General features: G+C 35.6%; 1 protein-coding gene across 3 annotated transcripts in view; it reads left to right on the top strand.

Annotated features, from left to right (window-relative positions):
• Positions 1–20,807, top strand: part of CREB1 (cAMP responsive element binding protein 1) — a 68,076-nt gene that overhangs the window by 18,044 nt on the left and 29,225 nt on the right. For 2 of the 3 annotated variants that reach the window (XM_069467832.1, XM_069467830.1), the window contains exons 2-4: positions 2,124–2,245; positions 8,031–8,177; positions 15,958–16,058. In XM_069467832.1, the coding sequence (XP_069323933.1) occupies positions 2,132–2,245; positions 8,031–8,177; positions 15,958–16,058 (362 nt within the window). In that variant the 5' untranslated portion in view covers positions 2,124–2,131. Of the gene's footprint in view, positions 1–2,123; positions 2,246–8,030; positions 8,178–8,948; positions 8,991–15,957; positions 16,059–20,807 lie in introns of all 3 variants that reach the window. The other variant, XM_069467831.1, reaches the window with a different exon arrangement.

Below are 20,807 nucleotides of genomic sequence, written 5' to 3'. Positions count from 1 at the left end.
CTGAGGGATGGGCACACTTTGACTCAGACGAAAAAAAATTACGAAAGCAATTTATGTAACCAAAATGTTTGTACCCCTATAATATTCTGAAATTTTTAAAAAACGTTGTGAACATAATAAAGTATGTATTATTCATGTTAAAAAGAAAAAAAACCTGGGATTTGAAAAATTTTTTGTTGAGTATCTCAAAATCATGATTGAAGTGTAGTTTTGGTTCATAGTGTTAAAATGTTATATATGATTTCTGATATTAAAAATTTTGTTAATTGTACAAGTAATCCTGGATCCATGCTCACAGGAAGGAAAAACCTGAATCAATACTAAAATACTAAAGTATGTAAAGAGTAAAAGGTAAAAGTCATCATTCTGTAGTTCTACCAAATCCTAGTTCTCTCTTCACAGCTACCGCTTACAATTTAGTGTTTAACTTCCCACGTCTCTTCCATGCATACACCTTTACAACAATTTCTTTCACTTGTTTTTGTAGCATAAATGGGGTTCTGTTTTACAATATGTCATTACATTATAGGTAGACTATTTTTAATGGTACTAATGATGGATACTTGTTTTCAGTTTTTTGCTATTTAAAACAAAATCTGAAGTGAATACCTTTGAACTTTATCTTTCTGAACTAGTCAATAATAGTTTCGTATTGACTAGCAGTTGTTTTGTATGTTGGATATTACTGTGTTGATTATGTGTGGCAGATACTTTATACCCGTGCACTTACCTTGGTGGCTTTATGACTATTTTCTTTGTTTTTTGCAAACTCAATCCTAGGAATAGTGAATGTTTTAAATAATAATATTGTCAAATCTGTTAATCTTTTCCTTTGTTATCACTGTTTTGTGGATTCTGGTATTTCTAAACTATTTATATTCATTTCCACAGAGATATTTTCATTTCCATTTTTAACTGTCACTTGTAAAACACTTTTCTTTTTATAGCACCCTCTGAATGATAGCAAGATATATTAGTATTAATACATTGTGATGGTGTATAATGATCACATAAGGATCCGTGACAGTTTTGATTATCAATTTCAGAGTTATAAAATAAATGAAATATATTCTGGAAAAGCAATGGGGTTTTGTGTTATTTGTGGAATCACTGTAGGTAGTCCCGTACTATTAATAAATTCATTTTTCAACAGGTAATGTGCTAGGCACTGAATTATAACAGGTACTAGAAATATTGCCTGTTTTCCTGAATCCTTTAGGCAGGATTGCTTCCCCAGTTATCAGAAATTTCTCTGACCTCCATGTACAGTAGCCACTGCTACTAGGAATTGCTCTCCACTTACTTCTGCTGCCATCTACTGCCAGGTTACCCAACAAATATACTAAGTTCTTAGCAAAGCAGGCTCTAAAAAGTGACAAAGAAATCTTAATTAACTTACCCAGAATTTTACAATTAAAACTTTTAAAGGTAGTTTATTTCCCTGTGTATGTGTGTAGTGTAATGTTGCACGCTATAGGTGGGGTGAGAAGTCAGAACACTAACTTTTTTAGTGTTTGGGGCCTCCAATTTGGCTCTGTGTCCATTTATTCTACCTTTCTATTATATGTTAATGTCCCACAACTTAGGCTCTTGAAATTTGATCTGACTTTGTCCTACCACCAGTAATCTTTTGTGAAAGTAGTTTGCAATTTCTCTGCTGCTTCTCTCTTATGGGGGGAAATACACATATAGGAGGTACCATGAAGCCAGTATCTCATAGACTCTGTTGTTGGCTCACTTCTGCTCTCTACCCTCTCTCTGTACCTGATTAGTACAGTTTGGGAAAATTATAATTTTGCTGCCACCCCTCTTCTTGTTGGTAGGGGAGATTCATGGAAGAAAGGAATCCCTAATTATTTCTAGGTGGGGTAATATCCCAACTGGGAAGAAACAGCCAAGAGAGAAGAAAGATTTTTCTTTTTTGAAGGGTCTAGAACTTTTACAGCTCAGCAAATATGGACAAGTTTGACAATAATTCAGCTACATTATATTTTAATTAGATTTCTGAGTGCATTTGCTAACCTAACGACCACATATACCTATTTATAACTTGAAATTTACCTTTAAAGTCATGAAAGCCCAAAGCACTGTAGTGCTTGTAACATTCTTCCATATTATTATAGGTAACTAAATGACCATGGAATCTGGAGCAGAGAACCAGCAGAGTGGAGATGCAGCTGTAACAGAAGCTGAAAACCAACAAATGACAGTTCAAGCCCAACCACAGATTGCCACATTAGCCCAGGTATAAAGCATATGGAGAGATTTCAAGTTGTGTCTCTTCCAAGAGGAGTATGTTTCCAAGAGAATCTAGTTTTTATTCCAGAGATATACATAGAATGACCAGAGACGTTCTTAGAATATCAAAATTCCTATTTACTTAGTATAAGCATATGTTTAGAAATGATAGTACTAATTCAGTAACAAATAGTAAAATATATTGTTAAAGATTAATACAGTATTTGTAGTGACATGATCCAGAAATAATTACATTTTTAACTGATGAGTAAATTGGCTCTCTCCAGGAAAGAAAATGTTGGCTATGACAACTGCTTTTTTTTACTATCACACAGATTTATTTTTGGGCATACGGGTGCAGATGATATGAAAGCCTGAGTTTATATATGCTTAAACTAAAAAATAGGGTAAGCAAATAAATTGACATGTAAGTAAATTTTAAGGTTGTTAGTAGTTTTTTGTTTCCTGTGTATTTTAACTACAATTCCTGATTCTTTCCTTTCATCTTTGCCTTAAACATCATATCTTTAGGATAGTCTCTCATTCTTATTTTTTTGTTCTCACATATTTTTTCTCAAATATTTTATTAACAACTATTTACATAGATATGGGTGAGAAAAGTGGTTAACATAAAAACCAAATCACAAATATAAACCTGCTAGGTAAGAATACGATATTGCCCCTTTCAGATAAAGGCTCCCAGAAGAAAATAATCCTAGCAGAAGCTCTGGTATGTCTAGCTTCAGTTTCCCCAAGAGTTTAAAAGTTCCTGGGGAAGTCACTGAGCAAGAATGGATCATGGGAAATAGAGGGCTCACCACAGTTAGGGTGTCTGAGCTAAAGTGTAGGTCAGATACTGGATTTCCAGCCCTCAGGAGTAAGACAAAGCCACATACACTTAATGTACTCAGATGAGGCAGGCTGCAGGAAAGAAGGGAATAGGCTCAAGGCAAGCAACCCCAGGTGAGAATCAGAGCTTACCTAAGCATTTTGCCCTCTGGTAAAAAGAGGACAGAGGGCCAGCATGCATCTTGATGGTGACTATCCCCAGCATATCTATCTCTTGGGTCATACCATTTTGTCTCATCTGGTTGTCCTCTAAGTCCACTGTATAGTGTCACCCTGGGAATTCCTTTCATCCTGCTGTCTTTTTCTTGGGTTTGTGTTCTTGTAGTAGAGCATGTTTTCCTTTGGTTTCTTGAGAAAGAAGGTTTGACTTGGTAAAGAATTTTTTTTGGAATTTTTAAAGATTTGATCCACAGTTAGCTTTTTCTAGTGTTGTTTGGAAAGACTAAATTCATTTCTTATTTTGTATCTCTGGTGTCTTATAAAATCTTTGTTTAAATCTTTATTTTTTCTGATTTCCCTCTAGAATCCTTGTGATCCAGATAGTGTAATTTTAGGACAGTTTCTCTAATTTTCTCATCTTTTTTTCTCTGGTTTTACATCTTTTTTGCTCTGCTTTCTGGGAGATTTCTTCAACACATTCCAACCCATCTGTTGAATTTTTTATTTCTGTTATCCTATTTCCAAGAATTATTTTTTCCTCTGAATAGTTATTTTTTCTTTTTGTTTTAATAGCATCTTATTTATGTTTCACAAAGGCAGCATTTTCTCTTATCTCTGAGTATACTAATTAGGTTTTTTTTGTTTCATTTTAAGTTTTCTTCTCCCCACATAGATATTCCATATAGCCTCCCACACACACTTGTTTTGATCTCCATCTTTCATGTTAGAGGCTTTTCTCAAATGTTTGATATTTTGTAGTTGTGTGCTCAGGTTTAAAAATAGGGGACCAAAAAGCTATATTGGAAGCTCTTTGGATGTTTGGTACCTAATAGCTGTATGAGCTGTGAGCTTCACTTTAAAGGGATTGTGGTGGTCCTAATGTCAGTATCTTTTAGGTCTTTCCTCTGGGCATTGGTCAGGTTCCCCAAAGAAGGCTTCACTGATCCCCTGCTTATAGGGAAGAGGCCTGAGAGCCAAGTAAGAGAAGAGGGCTGGGTTCTAGTAGCCACCTTTAGCAATGCCTGGTATTTGAATTCAAGAGACCATCTGTCTAGAGAATAAATCTGCATTTGTGTCAGGGTGGAGTAGATTAGTTGTTCTTCCACAGAGAGTAGGGGAGGGGATACAATTGCTTCTGAAAAAGCCTCCTCACAGCCTTCCTTATTTTCAGTCTCTCTTTTCACTCCACCTTCTAGGGTGCCATAGATCCTGATCCTCTTGAAGATCTTGTGGTACAAATCAGACATTGCCTGCTTCCAAATCATGAGTTGGCCTGCTGAGGTCTTCCCAGTTCATTACCATTCATCCACCTGCTTTCCAGCTTCCAAAACGCCATTACTATTATCTCCTTTCCCATTCTCCTATGCTGGTGTCATTAGGGCTATAAAAACAAAATCAATTTTGTGAAGTATAATTGAGGATTCAGGAGGGAGCAAAATTATATACATGTTCAGTTTATCATCTTTATCAGGCAGCCTTCTAGCACTGAAGACTTAAAAGTAGAGTGACATCAGATTTGAGTTTTAGTATCTGTTCCCATTTATATGTTTTTAGTTCTTTTTATTCCCAGTTACAGAGTTTTTTTCACTTGCTCATCCAAGTTCCTTAACACACATAACATCATACATTTTTGACATTTCTTCTCATAATTCTGATTCCTGTTACTTTTTAATGTCAATCTTTAAATGCCAGGAAAATATAATAAAATTGTCAAACAAATCCAAGATGATTGTGATTTGGTCAGTGAACAGAAGAAAACAAATTCAGCCTGAGTAGTATAGGAAGAAAGTCAATCTAAAACAATAATGAGGCCGGGCGTGGTGGGTCACATCTGTAATCCTAGCACTGTGGGAGGCCAGGAATTTGAGACTAGCCTGGGCGACATAGTGAGACCCCGTCTGTACAAAAAAATAGAAAAATTAGCCAGACGTGGTGGTGCATGCCTGTAGTCCCAGCTACTGGGGAGGCTGAGGCGGGAGCATCAGTTGAGCCCAGGAGTTTGAGGTTGCAGTGAGCTATGATGCTATGAGTGCACCCTGGCACTCTAGCTTGGGTGACAGAGGGAGACCCTGTCTCAAAAATAAATAAATAAATAAAATGACATGCCTGATTTTACTTTTAGAATTTACAGATTTTTTTTTTTAAACTGGCAATGAGAATGTAAATTTTAATAGATTTAAGTAAAAGGATGATCATTGTAGCTTTCTTATAATAGGCAAATTTGAAAACCTAAATATCCAACAGTAAGGAATTTATTAAACTAATTATGTAATTTTCTGTTCAGCCATTAAAACCACTAAAGAAGACTACTAATGGTATGGAAAGATATTTATGACAGATTTGAAAGATAAAATAGATTCCACAATAGTGTGTTACAAAAATTGAGTGTATGCATGCGCCTTAAAAAACATCTAGAAGATCTACAGCAAAAATATTAACACTGATTAGCTCTGGTTTATAAGAATTTACAGGATTTTTATTTATTTTGGTGTATCTGTATTTTATAAACTCATAATGCAGGCAGTCGTTATAAAGAATGATAAGGGTAGGAAAGAAGTTATTCATTGAGTTAGCTTGTTATAATTACCCTAGAGAAGACTCAGGGAAGAGGACATAGTAATTGCTTCAAATATTAGAAAAGCATTTATATGGAATTGAGATGAAATACTCTGAATGACCTTAAGGTCGTGGTTCTCAAACTTCAGTGTAGGGGAAAATATCGTTGGGTTCCTCTTACATTCTGACTTTACAAACAGGGGACCCTGTGTAATTATAATGCAGGTAGTCTATGGACCACATTTTGAGAACCAGGTAAAACTAAGCAAGACTTACAGTGGCCAAAGAGAAGTAATTAAGGAGGAAGGACTTCCTAACTGTCCAAAGGTAGAAGCTCATGGTTTTAATCTATATGGCAAACACTCTGTCTTCAGTAGGGATCTTTCCCCCAGGCTTCACAGTCAAATACTTAACTGCCTGCTAAATATCTCTGCAAATTCAGATGTCAAATCAATTTCATCATCCTCCATTACAACCCGAAAGCTTATCCATCTTGCGTTCTCTGTTTCAATTAATGACATAGTTTCCCAATTTTCTTTCAGATATGAAACATGGGTCATTTTTTATTCCTCCTGATCTGTTCCCAAATTTTCTTAAAATCACTTCTCTCATTCCTATCCCTACTACTGCTGCTGCCCTATTTTTGGCCTTCATCATCTCAGACCTTAACTACTGCTTTCTCTGTCTCCTCACCACCACCTTTTTCACCACCTGAAATATGTATCTTTCACACTGCCATCTATCTAAATGCAAACCTCACTATGAAATTCAGGAGTTTGACAAACCGTCAGTGGCTTCCTCAGCATCCTCAGGATAAAATACAAGTTCTTTAATGTGACATGAACAAGGTTTTTTTATGACTAGCTCATTTAGCCCCTGCCTACCTCTATTATTTTCTCTCTTGGTACTTCCCACATCATACAGTAAAACACTTAGGTGCTCCAGTAGTGCTGTACTGCTGGTTATCCCTCTTTGCCATGTATGCTATTTTGCTTCTGGTGTTGTTAACCTTGCTCCCTAAAATTCTGTGCCTCTCCCCTGCAACTAATAATAACAACAAGTCTAACTTGTATTCTTTGTTTCAAATTCACATTTTTCCCTGGGAGCCTCCCCTCCTCTTAGGTTGGGTAGAGGGTAGCTTTTTTCAATATGTCCATTTTACTCTTAGCAAATTCGTTACTCCACTGAATTGTATTTACTTGTCTCTTTTCCCCATTCCTTCACACACACCTCCCAGTGATATCCTTGAGGTCAGAGACCCATATCTTTCTCATTTTTGTAGTTTCAGTTCTAATGTTGTTCCTGGTACATAGGTCTCCTGTAACTGTTTACTGAATGAGCAAATAAAATTCCTACTCTTGAGTGTGTTCAAGCATAGGAACCATGAATCCCATCTGATAGACATGTTAGACTTAAGGACTCTTTTAACCTGCATATTGACTCATTAAAATTTCCTTAGTTCTAGACTTAGGAGGTCAGTTTTGCTCAAGTTTGAGAACAATTAGATTTTAAAACATGGCTCATTTAACACATGATATTATGAAGACTTTTATGTTTCTTCAGGGCTAGCATATCTGTTGACCTTGGATAAATTACTTAATCTATTTGAGCAGTTATTTCTGTCTTTAAAATGGAGGTACTCTTTATTACCCAGTCTTCAGTTTTCTTCAAGAACAAAATGAGAAATCGGATATAAAAGCAGGTAGGAAAATGTAAAGCACCATACAAATGCAGTGGTACTTAGTGTTCAGAAGAAGTTTATGTTACATATTTTAATATAACATTAAAATAGTTTTTTGTTTTTTGTCATTTGGGAAGAGCTAAAAATGGGGGGGCAGGGGGGAGTTTGGGGCTTTTTTGTAGGGTTTTTTGTTGGGGTTTTTTTTTTCTTTTTTAAAGAATATTAAATTTTTTTGGCTGGGCATGGTGGCACATGCCTATAGTCCCAGCTACTTGGGAGTCTGAGGCAGGAGGATTGTTTGAGCCCAGAAGTTTAAGGCCGCAGTGAACTGTGATCCTGCCACTGCACTCCAGCTTGGGTGACAGAGTGAGACCCTATCTCTAAAAAAAAAGTATTAAATCATTAGTTTCTTTCATATTGGTGAAATACTTATCTAACAGAAAGTATATAAGTATTTTTTGCTTCTAAAAAGGTATTTCATATTGAACATGACTACTCCCAAGGAGGTATCTGTAATGGTAATTTTTTTCTATGTTCAATACCATAGGTATCTATGCCAGCAGCTCATGCAACATCATCTGCTCCCACCGTAACTTTAGTACAGCTGCCCAATGGGCAGACAGTTCAAGTCCATGGAGTTATTCAGGCGGCCCAGCCATCAGTTATTCAGTCTCCACAAGTCCAGACAGTTCAGGTATGTGTATAAAAAGTTCTGCATCTACTTTCATAACTGTTGTTTATAGCCATATCTCTCTCCTTTCATTAGTTATGAAAATAAGGGTACATCTAGTTCAGAGTTTATTTTACTCCACAGTAAAGGAATATGCTGCATCTTTAGAGTCACCTTATGTATAGGAACATATATACACAAGAACAGACAAAAACAATGATTTTTTCTTCAGGTACAGAACAAAAAGAATTGATCAGGGAAAGTACTTTTTTGAGTACGTGGGATAAAGTGGAAATGCGTGGGAGAGACTGTGTAGAGTTGATGTACCTCAGTTAAGGAAAATTGAGATATAAAAATAATAACTGTATAATTTTCTAAACCTGCAATTGGAAAAAAAATAAACCCTTGATCAAAAATTAGTTAATAACCTTACCTAAGATATTAGTTGAGCTTAGAGATCTCTAAAGCATCTGTAAAATCAGCTATGTTTAGAAGTTTCAGTTAGAGTATATAACTTTGAAATAATAATATATTAAGAAGGTACATCTTAAGGGTCAGAGATTATACTATGCATGTTATCTTATTCTTTGAGGAGATTTTTCCTGTGGGTTTGATCCAAAGAGAAAAAAGTCACTGTAAATCTTTGAAGGTGACTACTCTGTTTAGCTGTAGGGAACCAGGAGCAGTATAGATCTTTGCAGTTAAGCTTATGGAAAGAAAAAAAAAAAAAGACTTGAATGTTCATTCAAGTAGGCCATAACCCCAGCCTCCCATTTCATATTTTTTGCTTCACAGTCTTCCTGTAAGGACTTAAAAAGACTTTTCTCCGGAACACAGGTGAGTCCTAGGTCCTAGATTTGGAGAGAACTATTATTAGAAAGGAAGGTGAGAAATTATTCTTTATGTCTTTGTCCTTCTCCTCTATAAACATGGAATTTCAACTTGAGTAAAAACCTTAGAGATCTTCTAGGTCTACACCAAACTTGTTACCTACCTGGCCCTTGGATTATTACTTAACTCCCCTATGTAACATTTCTCCCCTCTTCTAAATGGTAGTAGAGCATTACTTGAGCACTTTCTGAGTTTCTTGAAGTAACCTATTTATAATTAGGGATGATTGCCAAAATACTCTTTTCTGTGGTGAGCAAGACTATTGCTTCCTAAAACCTTTACCAGGTGATCCCAGTTCTATTCTTGGAAATTAGGTTAGCAAGTGCTTTTCTATTAGACTGCTTCCTCTTCCCTATACCCCACATCCTTCATATTTTTAAGAAAATTTTTAGACTAAACAAATTCCTATTTTTCTTCAGACATTTATTATATGATGTAGCATTGATTTCTCTTCACTGTCCTGGTGGTTTTCTTCTGGGTGAGAGCTGTTGCATTTTCCTTGAGTGTGGTAACCAGAACTGGTTGACACTTGTAGAGGGAAGAAGTGCTCTCTTTGTCCTGGAAGCATTCTATTAATGTCATCAGATTTCATCAGCCATTTATACTATTGAGTCATTGAGCTGCATTTACCTGCCTCTACTTCATTCTGTGCTTGTGCTTTTAGTTTGCTTCGACACTTATATGGGGGGAAAAAAGAAAAGAAATAATGTTTTTATGTGAAATCATTAAGTTGTATGAATTTCCATATGACACTGAGAATGGAATTTGCTAACAAGTATGAGACAGTATCGTCCAGGTAAAGACCTAAGAATTGATACGTCTAAGAAATCCCAGTGACTGAGCATTAGTCCTTTGCCTCAGTTACTATTCCATTAAATGCTGACTTACCATTGTCCATACTATCACATTACTAATTCTCTACCATATTCTCCTCTTTTTTTTTTTTTTTTTTTTGAGCTGTTGCCCAGGCTAGAGTGAGTGCCGTGGCATCAGCCTAGCTCACAGCAACCTCAGACTCCTGAGCTCAAGCGATCCTCCTGTCTCAGCCTCCCGAGTAGCTGGGACTACAGGCATGCGCCACCATGCCCGGCTAATTTTTTCTATTTAGATTTTTAGTTGTCCATATAATGTCTTTCTATTTTTAGTAGAGACGGGGTCTCACTCTTGCTCAGGCTGGTCTCGAACTCCTGACCTCAAGCGATCCACCCGCCTCGGCCTCCCAGAGTGCTAGGATTACAGGCGTGAGCCACTGCGCCCGGCCCATATTCTCCTCTTAATAATAGTGGAAAGAACTTGACCTGCTAATCAGGAAAACTAGATCCAGTTTGGACATTTATAAGTCAAATGACCTTGGTCACATCATCCCTATATAGCCATATAGAAGAAGGTCTTTCTATAAAGAACACCCAAAAATTACCAAAACTATAGCCACAAAATTTGCTAAGACTATAATTTTTGGTTTTAATATGTGATATTGTTGATTATATTCTTAATTTTAATCTTTATTTTGAGACAACATAATTTGGACCTGGAGGACCAGGTGTGGTGTCTCATGCCTATAATCCTAGCACTTTGAGAGGCCAAGACAGAAGGATTGTTTGAGACCAGCCTGGGCAATATAGTGAGACCCCTATCTCTACAAAAAATAAAAAAATTAGCTGAGCACGGAGGCACACACCAGTAGTCCCAGATACCCGGGAGGCTGAGATGGGAGAATCACTTGATCCCAGGAGTTAGAGGTTATAGTGAACTATGATCATGCCACTGCATTCTAGCCTAGGTGACAGAGTAAGACCCTGTCTCTAAAAAAATAAAATAATTTGGACCTGGGGATTATATGGCCATTAACTTTATAGAAATATGTATTCATCTTTTCAAGAACACATTTTTCCATTAAAGTAAGCTATGCTTACAATTTTAAGTGTGTATATTTGCAGAAGAAAAATTGGACTTTCTGAACATTGGATACTACAATAGAGACACAAACATACTATTTTTATTTTCCTTTAAAGGGCCTAAACCATGGAAAATTTATTAAACTTTAATGGTCATTTGAAGTGGTTAATAGTGATTAGTATTATTAACTTGGAAGTAGTTTATATCAGAAGAGGTGATCAAACAAGGAGGTTCCTCATACTTCTAGATGAGAGAATATTAGTATTCCTGAACAAAATTTTCAAAATATACAAAATTCATTTCTCTTGATGTGAGAATAAGATATTGGGACTTCTATTTATATAAATTAATCTATATAATTAGTATAAAAACTAATATGTACTAATATTTCATATCTGGCTTGGCTTTGGTGCCCTAACCTTATCTGTATGTATATACATAAACCACCTCTCAATAGATTATGTGAGAATCCTTGCAAAAATAACGTGAATTTCACAATGTATAGGGGTTGACGGTGACACCCTCACTTCTCCTCCATTTCAGTATAGTGCCAGAGAGAGGATTTATGAATTATATTACTTTAAATTATTATATCCATTCCTTCAACAAATGTTTATTGATCACATGCTATGTGCCAGTCATGTTCTATGTGGTATGAAAGACAGCAATGAACAAATAATACTTCTCTATTCTCATGAAGATCATATTTGAATGAAGAGAAACAGACTATGAAAAAATAAAGTATGTCAGGTGAGGATAAGTGCTAGAGAGATGACTAAAGCAGGGGAAAGGGATAGAGAATGATGTGGAGGGAAGGGTGTTCCAGTTTACCTAACATGGTCAGGGAACAGTGAGCTAAGACCAGAAGGCAGTGAAGGAGGTTAAGCCATGAAGATCCTAAGGTTTGGAAGTGAGAGACCCATGCAGATAGTAAAAGCAAACTCAAATGTTTCAAGTGAGAGTATGCTTGGGATATTAAGGAATAGCAGAAAGATGTTGCTGGAATGGAGTAAGCAAAGAGGAAAGTGGTTGGAGATGTAAGTTTGTCTCCTTTAAAAACTCAAATCTATATACTTTAAAAACACTAGAGATAAAATTTTCTAAACTGTTCAGAAGTCTATTCTAGAGTTTCAGTGGGTATTGAACTTGTTAAAAATATGAAATAGTAACACTTTTATATGAGCATATAATAAACTGACTTAGAGCCAGGGAGATTAAAATACACTAGATAAATCTTGTTAAAAACTTGCATAATCGGGCCGGGCACGGTGGCTCACGCCTGTAATCCTAGCACTCTGGGATCCTTGAGTGTAATCCTCCCACTCTGGGAGGCGGGTGGATCGCTCAAGGTCAGGAGTTCGAGACCAGCCTGAGCAAGAGCGAGACCCTGTCTCTACTAAAAATAGAAAGAAATTATATGGACAACTAAAAATATATATATAGAAAAATTAGCCGGGCATAGTGGCGCATGCCTGTAGCCCCAGCTACTCGGGAGGCTGAGGCAGGAGGATCGCTTGAGCCCAGGAGTTTGAGGTTGCTGTGAGCTAGGCTGACGCCACGGCACTCACACTAGCCTGGGCAACAAAGTGAGACTCTGTCTCAAAAAAAAAAAAAAAAAAAAAACTTGCATAATCGGTAAATGAAAATGAAAACACAGCCTAAAATGTATTTAGTTTTTTCTATTTATTATGAGTTCTCTTTTTCAACACTAGCAGTTGTTAAATCACATTTCAAAAAACCCAAGCTTAGAATCAGATTTCTGAATCACTGTTATAAGGTATTAAATGATTTTTTAGTGAAGCATATAAAATCACATCCTTCTCACTATAGTGAAAAATGATTTACCTTTAAGAAATGTAGAAATTAGTTTTTAATATTTATACTTATCCTATCTCTTTAAGAACTCTGGTTTTATAAAGAGTACACTTTAAAAATTTACAAGTAAGATATATATACTTATGTAAAATTTTCTTATTTATAAGGGAGATCTGCAAATTAAGAGTTTGAAGATCATTGCTCTAGATGTTTACTAAGCTTCTTGATCCAAGGAGTAAAAAACTATATCTAAACCATGAGTCTCAGCGCTACCCAGGGAAAGTACTTAAGTTTCCAGAGAACCATGTATAGTTTTAGAAAACATCTAATATTACCATTGCTTTGATTTGGTTCTAGTCACTATATAGTTTATTTTTAAATTTCAAATAATCAAAACTAGGAGGTTTTTCCCCCCATATAAAAAGACGATATGGGTTTTAAACAAACCAAAGTTGTGAAATACAGATCTAAAAGCTTTATATCGGCAAGTGGTAGTTTGGCTTTTTGAAAGCTTCTTGACTTGCAAGTGGCCAAAATTAAAGACCTATTTAAGGAACTTAGGAAGTGGTTAATAAGAGAAGTAATAGGAGATGAGGACCAGAGAAAGAGGTTCCGTCATTGGAATGTGGTAGTAATCTGTGATACTTATGAGATATAATTTTCCAAGGGGTTATTTTTAATAATATATTAAATATATATTGAACCATAATTAATAATTATTTATAAAATGGATTTTGACATGATTTTTGTTAATCTCAGAAATGTGAATCCAGTATGATTTTTTTTTTTGAGATTTTATTTTTTTAGAGCCATTTTAGGTTCACAGCAAAATTGAGAAGAAGGTAGAGATTTCCCATGTGCCTCCTACATGTATAGTCTCCTCCATTCTTAACATCTCCCACCAGATTGGTACATTTGTGTTACAATAGAGGTACCTACATTGTACCATAGTTTACAGCTGCCTTCATTCTAGGTGTTGGTATATTCTTTGGCAGTTTTTTGTTGTTGTTTTGTTTTGTTGTTTTTGGGGGGGTTTGTTAGAGAGTTCATAGGAATTGGCTTTCTTCTCTCTGGATAGTATTCCCAAAGAGGAAATGTTACATTCACTATATGGTATTGAATAGTTCTGAATTCCCTTTATATTTAAAAAGTTGTAATCACTAAATAGTGATAAGTTAATTCCTTCTGTCTGAATTGAAAAAATCTTTTAAATCAAAGAGGGGCAACATTTTATCTACTAAGGGCCACAGTAACATTAACTTATTTCATTTCAAAACTATTCTGTGGGTTGTTTATGTAGCATATTTTAATGTTTTAATGAGTTTCAACTTGGAGGGGATATTACTAAATCACTATAGTCCTTAAGAGAGGGTTGTAAGGATGGAACTTTTAATTTAAGAGTCAAACAGAGGACAGAGAGAAAGAGCCACAGTGAAACTAAGTAGATTCTGAGTGGAGTATTAATGAAAGTAAACAACAATTGTCACAGTACTGTCCACTTTGAGTTCAGTCTTAAACTTGTTGCTCTTCCTTGAATTTCTGACCCTTTGCTGAGGCCTTTTCATAGTTCCTAATCTGCTGTATATCTACAAAAAAGTTTACGCAGCAACTATTGCGTGGGCTAGTTACAGCAGCTACTGGTGAATGAGAAATTTTTCTACATGCTCCTTTGGCAATAACTATAGCATTATTACTCCTCCAAGAATCACAGATTAAATTCAGCCTTGCCCATCTTTTTATCTGTCATTACTGGATTCATTAAATATTGCTTATTGATTTTTAGGTCTTTCAGATTATACTACTTGTACTTTAAAGTGTTTGGATGGTGCACATTACTTTATTATAGGTATATTTTGCAAAGCAGTACTGGATTTACCTGATTTTGTTTTAAAGTCAGCATGCATATCACAAAGCCCTGTCAAAATGAATACCCACTCTCCAGAACCATCAGGCTCACACCACATACACAGTACCCTTGAAATTTCTCAAGTACCTCTGAATATGTTTTTTTTTTTTTTTTTACTACCATTGCCATATGTTTTGATGTGGAGCTAACCCACACAGACCCTTTTGTCTTGGTTAACTATAATTCTCTCTCTGACAGCATCATGTGCACCTAGTTCAGGAAGAAGCATAAGGCTCCTGCTGATTAGACTAGAGAAACTTGACAGTATTAGTTTGACAGATAAACACTTTAGGTGAGTGAACTTTTAGTCTAGAAATGGTCTAAAAATGCCACCGGTTGCTGCTTCTGACAAAATTGCTTTGAGACTGGAACCACCAGGATTTTGATGCTGGTGAGGATGTCTAAAATGGAGATGCTAAGTATTAGCAGTGGCTCCACTACTTCCTAACTTTCTGACTTGGGTGAGTTACTTAAGCTCTTTGTGCCTTAGTTCTTCCATCTATAAAATGGATATAGTAGTAAAGTACCCATCTGACACCTACTTTACTGTGAATATTAAATAATGTCATAATATGTAAGTGCATAACACCTGGCACAAAGTAAGTTATCAATAAATTCTAGTTTCTGCTATTATCCCATGTAAAATCTTTGTTCAATTATATGATTACTTTTCAGTCTAGGGATACTTAACCAGAAATGCATACTTCTTTCCTTACCTTGAATTTTTACTTAAAAATAATTATAGACTGCCAACTTTGAAGCATGTCTATATGCAGAAAGGACTTTTTCCTAAATTGTTAGAAACAACCATCTGGGATGTGGTGAGGGATTGCCAATCTTATTTGTACAATTGTAAATATATTCATAAGTGTTTACACAATAGTTAAAAATATTTGGATAGTCACTTTATAGATTTTTGACCAAATATTTAGTTATTCATTCTATCCCACATGTCAGGAGCCTTATTTTAATTGATAATTTTGTTATAACAAATGTAAGAAAAAATTGATAAGTAATACCAATGCATTCAAAATCGGTATCATGGAGTCCTGAAAGAAATTAAGCTGCAGATGTTTCAGCGTCTCTGACTTCATCTTAAATAGTCTATAGGGTAAGTAAAGGAAAGGGGAGAGTGATTGGTGTGGTTGTCTCCCATGAAAATTGATTTTTTTCCCCCTACTATAGCACGTATAAGGCTTATATATGTATTTTTGTGTTTGGCTTTTTCTTAAAATTTATAAAAATTTTATGGAAACTAAATTTGATTATCAAGATAACGTTCTTCTTTATTTTCAGATTTCAACTATTGCAGAAAGTGAAGATTCACAAGAGTCAGTGGATAGTGTAACTGATTCCCAAAAACGAAGGGAAATTCTTTCAAGGAGGCCTTCCTACAGGTATGGAATTTAATAGTTAGAATTTAGAATCAAGGATGTGCAGAAAGCCTTAGTTAGTTGCAGATAAAAAGATGTTAGAAGACCAGTTAGCTCCTCAAGTCACTACCTTACAGATTACTTCTCTTCATCTTAAGTTACTTCTCTCAAATAAGTTGAATCTTACCATACAGAATAAGAAAACTTACTCTAAACAGTCCTGGGTAAACACTGATATTTTTTGTTTGTTTTTGTAGGCTGTGCTGGCTGCTGCCTTTCTGTTAAAAATGTGGAATACATTTGATAAGGTTATAGCATTTTCTAGTTATTTGTCAGTTCTGAATCTACACCATTTATCTACTTAGCAACACATTTGTAAACCATTTTTTAATGCTGTGGTACTTAGCAGATAACTATTAATTTAATAGCTGTCTCAGGGTTATGCTTTGCTAACATCCCCTAATTTTAGGGACTCTTTTACTCTAGTTTGTGTTCAATTATAGATACTACCTCACCTCCATGGTGGACCAAAACCTTTTTTTTTTTTTGAGACAGAGTCTCACTCTGTTGCCCGGGCTAGAGTGCCGTGGCATCAGGCTAGCCCACAGCAACCTCAAACTCCTGGGCTCAAGCAATCCTCTTGCCTCAACCTCCTGAGTAGCTGGGACTATAGGCATGCACCACCATGCCTGGCTAAATTTTCTATATATATTTTTAGCTGTCCATATAATTTGTTTCTATTTTTAGTAGAGATGGGGTCTCGCTCTTGCTCAGGCTGGTCTCGAACTCCTGAGCTCAAACAATCCTCCTGCTTCAGCCTCCCAGAGTGCTAGGATTACAGGCATGAGCCACCGCACCCGGCCAAAACCATTTTTTATATGTAGAAATTAGTTCCATATTAAATATCTCCAGGAAGGGCAATTCCACAGATCTCGATAAGCTTACTTCAGAGTTTAATAAACTTCAGGCTCATAATTATCTTCCTTGTTAGTCTAAATTATTCTATTTATATTCCTATTTTTCAAGGGGTGGTTGGTGTCTTTTCTCCCTCATTTAATTGGCTACTAAACTAACTCTTTTGTTTATCCTTACAGTTAAATTAAGGATCCAAAATGAATGTCGATAAATTGATTTTGAGGTCTTAAAAAATTTTATGCTACCAGGTATATGTTATATGCATTTATACTCATAATTTCTTTTGTTTTAAATATAGCTAGTGTTAGATTTTAGCTTTGAAGTATATCTCATGTTAGTATATAACACATTTGATCTTGAAGCACATGTGTTAGTATATAACACATTTGGTACTAAGAAACAAGCCCACATGGCTTCTCTCTGTATAAATTCTGAGGAAATCTTAATTGTAGACCTTATAAAATATGAGCTTTACATTGGGAAAAAAACCTTTTTATTTGCTTTAATTGGTATGTAGCCTAAATCTTAGCAAAGGTCATTTAAATAATAGCACCTTAATAATCAAATGAAAGATGCTCCAAGACCACACATACGTAGAGAAAGGACCGCTGTCATGAAAGATAATTGTATCTTCCTTACAATCAAACTTCCACACTGGGATACTGTTCTTTTATTTTAAACATAAAAATTCTTGAAACCTAGTCTCTGTGTCTTGGGCAAGGTATTTAACAAAAGTTTTTTTTATATGCTTGTAAGGTCAGAGAAATGGGGATTACATGGTAAGTGAAAATACTGGGTGAGTTTTTATTGGAACAACCCACCTTAATAGTGATTGATTTATATCCAGAGGAAGTTCTCAAAGAGCTCTCGCTTGGTCTCATTTGGCTTGGTATTTTTACCAGCAGTTTATCTGAAAAACATAGAAACTATACTTATCAAATTTGTAAATGACAGAACTTAAAAGTACCTTGATGGATGGGGGAGAATAAGTACTTTGAAAGATCATAGCAGCCAAGGGAAATAGACTGAAACAAATAGGATGAAATGGTTGTAATAACTGTAAAGTTTCTGAACTTGTATAAAATAAAACAAGTTATTCAGTATAGGATTTTGGATTAAGAATTCATTTGTAAAAGATAATTAAGCTCTTTAATTATTGTTGATGTGATATGGCTGCCCAAAAAACCAATACATAGTAAAACTACATTAGTAAAAACCTAGTGTCTAGATTACGGGAATTAATCCCAATGTTTAGACCACATCTGGAATATATTTTAAGAGAAAGTGAACTGTACCCAGGGAGGATAACAAAGATGGTCTAGAGCAATAATATGAAAAACTGGAAAGAGAAATCAAAGAATAATCACTTCATATGTTTGCATTGTCATGCAAAAGAGTAGATTTATTTGCAAGTCTAGTAAGTAGCTTTTAAACTTTTTTTGACCATAATCCACAGTAAGAAATTTTTCTTTAAATTACAGTTTTCTATATAATACATACAAAGACATACACATAAATTATGCATATATTTATGTATGTGTATCTGTACACTTACATGTACACACAGACATCTGAAGCACAAGTTACACAAAGCAGTACTTACCCCTTATCATGTGTGATGTTCAGCTGTTTTTTTAGAGATAAAATATACATGTAAAATTTACTGTCTTTACTGTTTTTAATTGTGTAGTTCAGTGGTAATAAATACATCTGTATTCCTTTTTTCCGCCCCTTTCCATCCCTCTTTCCCCCACCATTCCCAGCTTCTGGTTCACCTATTTCTTATTTGGTGTTCTATGTTGGTCACAATGCATTTAATGGCTTTCGTGGCCCACATGAGGGTTGTGACTTTAGTTTAAAAAACAGTGCTCTGGAGTCCAGTACTACTCACAGTGTTATCATAGACCAGACTGGTAAACCAGCATCTGGTTAGACATGCAAATTATTAGCCCCCCACCCCACACGTAATGAATTAGGGACGCAGGAATCTGTTTTAATACACTAAGTGCTTCTTTTTTGTGCTAAGTTTGGGAAACACTGTTTTAGATCAGCGTTCCCCAGCCTTTTTGGCACCAGGGACAGGTTTCATGGAAAACAATTTTTCTGGTATGAGAGGATGGTTTTGGGATTATTCAAGCATATTACGTTTATTGTGCAGTCAAACCTCTCTGCTAATGATAATCTATTTGCAGCCACTCACCCGCAATAGCATCACCGCCTCAGCTCCACCTCAGATCATCAGATATTAGATTCTCACACGGAGTATACAATCTAGATCCCTCGTATGCGCAGTTTATATTAAGGTTCGAACTATGAAAATCTAATATAGCCGATCTGACAGGAGGCAGAGCTTATGCAGTGATACAAGCGATGAGAAGTAGCTGTAAATACAGATGAAGCTTGGCCTGCTGCTCACCTCCTGCTGTGCAGCCTGGTTCCTAACAAGCCACAGACCGGTACCAGTCCATGACCTGGGGGTTGGGGACCACAGTTCTAGAGCATTGTTAACCTAAGGTGTATGGTCTGTTGACCAGCTGCCAGTCTATGAGCTGTTGAAAATAACATAGTTATGTTTTTCATTTCCAAAGAGATAAAGGAGAGAAAAGCATCCTTACAATAAGGAGTTCACTGAACAGATAGCAAAGAACCAGTAAGAAATCTTGGCAATGAGAAGTACATTCATAGGAATTTTAAAAATAAACAGTAAGTTGGATAAACTAGATGAACGTAGCTGATGAGAGAATTGGTAAACTGGAAGGGATCTGAGAAAATAACTGAGAATGGAGAACAGAATGAGGTGCTCTAATAGAAGCATTGATAGAATTTCCAGAGGGGGAAATTGGGAGAAAGCAAGTATTTAAAGAGAGATAATAGCAAAATATTTTCTACATTAAAGGTAATTACATAGGTAAATATAAAAGCCAGGATTATTATAGTTGTGGTTTGTAACTCCCCTTTTCTTCCTATGTGATTTGAAAGACAAAGGCATAAAAATAGTAACTATAAATCTTGTTAATGAGCATACAGTGTATGAAGATGTCATTTGTTTAGCAATAACAACATAAAGGGGCAGAGTTTGGGTAGACTGTTGAAGCTAAAGATTGTTATAAATTTACAATGTCAAAAATTATTTGGGTTAGGGGTTTTTCCCCTCCTCGGTGTGATTATATTACTTATTTGAAATATGGTAAGATTCATTCGTTTTTGTGTTCCATTTTAGAGTTCTTCCCCCATCCCTGTTGACCTTAACTTTATTTTTTTGAGTATGTGAAACATTAATACTGTTCCAAATACCAGAATTGTTCAAAAAAGTATACTCAGTAGTGCACCATCGACCGTCCCCCCATTTCTTCTACCGTTTTCACTTCTTTCCCACCCACCCATAACCCCCAGTAGATAACTCAACTCGTTAAGCTGTTTTATCCAACCTGATTTTTTTTCTTGAACAAATAATATACTTTCTTATTTCCCTTTCTTTCTTACATGATAGATGTCATGTTATACCCATTATTTGGATGTACCGTAGTTTATTCAACCACTCTCCTATGTGTGAACATATAGATTATTTCCAGTATTTTGCAGTTACAAACAGTGCTACTGTGAATAACCTTAAGCAAATGCTTTCATACTGTTGGAAGTAGGGTGAATTCCTGGAAGTGAGATTGATGCTTAAACATGTAGTTTTCTTAGATGTCACCAAGTTCCTTGCATCAGGGTTGTGCCAATTTTATACTCCCAGCAGCACTGTATGTCTTGTTTTCCTGCAGCTTTGTTAATAGAATATATAGTTACACTTTTTAATTTTTACCAATCTGATAATTGAGAAGTTAAAAATCAGGTTTTTTGTCTTTTTTACCC

Source organism: Eulemur rufifrons, chromosome 1, assembly GCF_041146395.1.
Source record: "Eulemur rufifrons isolate Redbay chromosome 1, OSU_ERuf_1, whole genome shotgun sequence".
Classification (NCBI taxonomy): domain Eukaryota; kingdom Metazoa; phylum Chordata; class Mammalia; order Primates; family Lemuridae; genus Eulemur; species Eulemur rufifrons.
The sequence above is the reverse complement of the archived record's forward strand: the minus strand, read 5'-3'. Positions and strand labels throughout refer to the sequence as shown.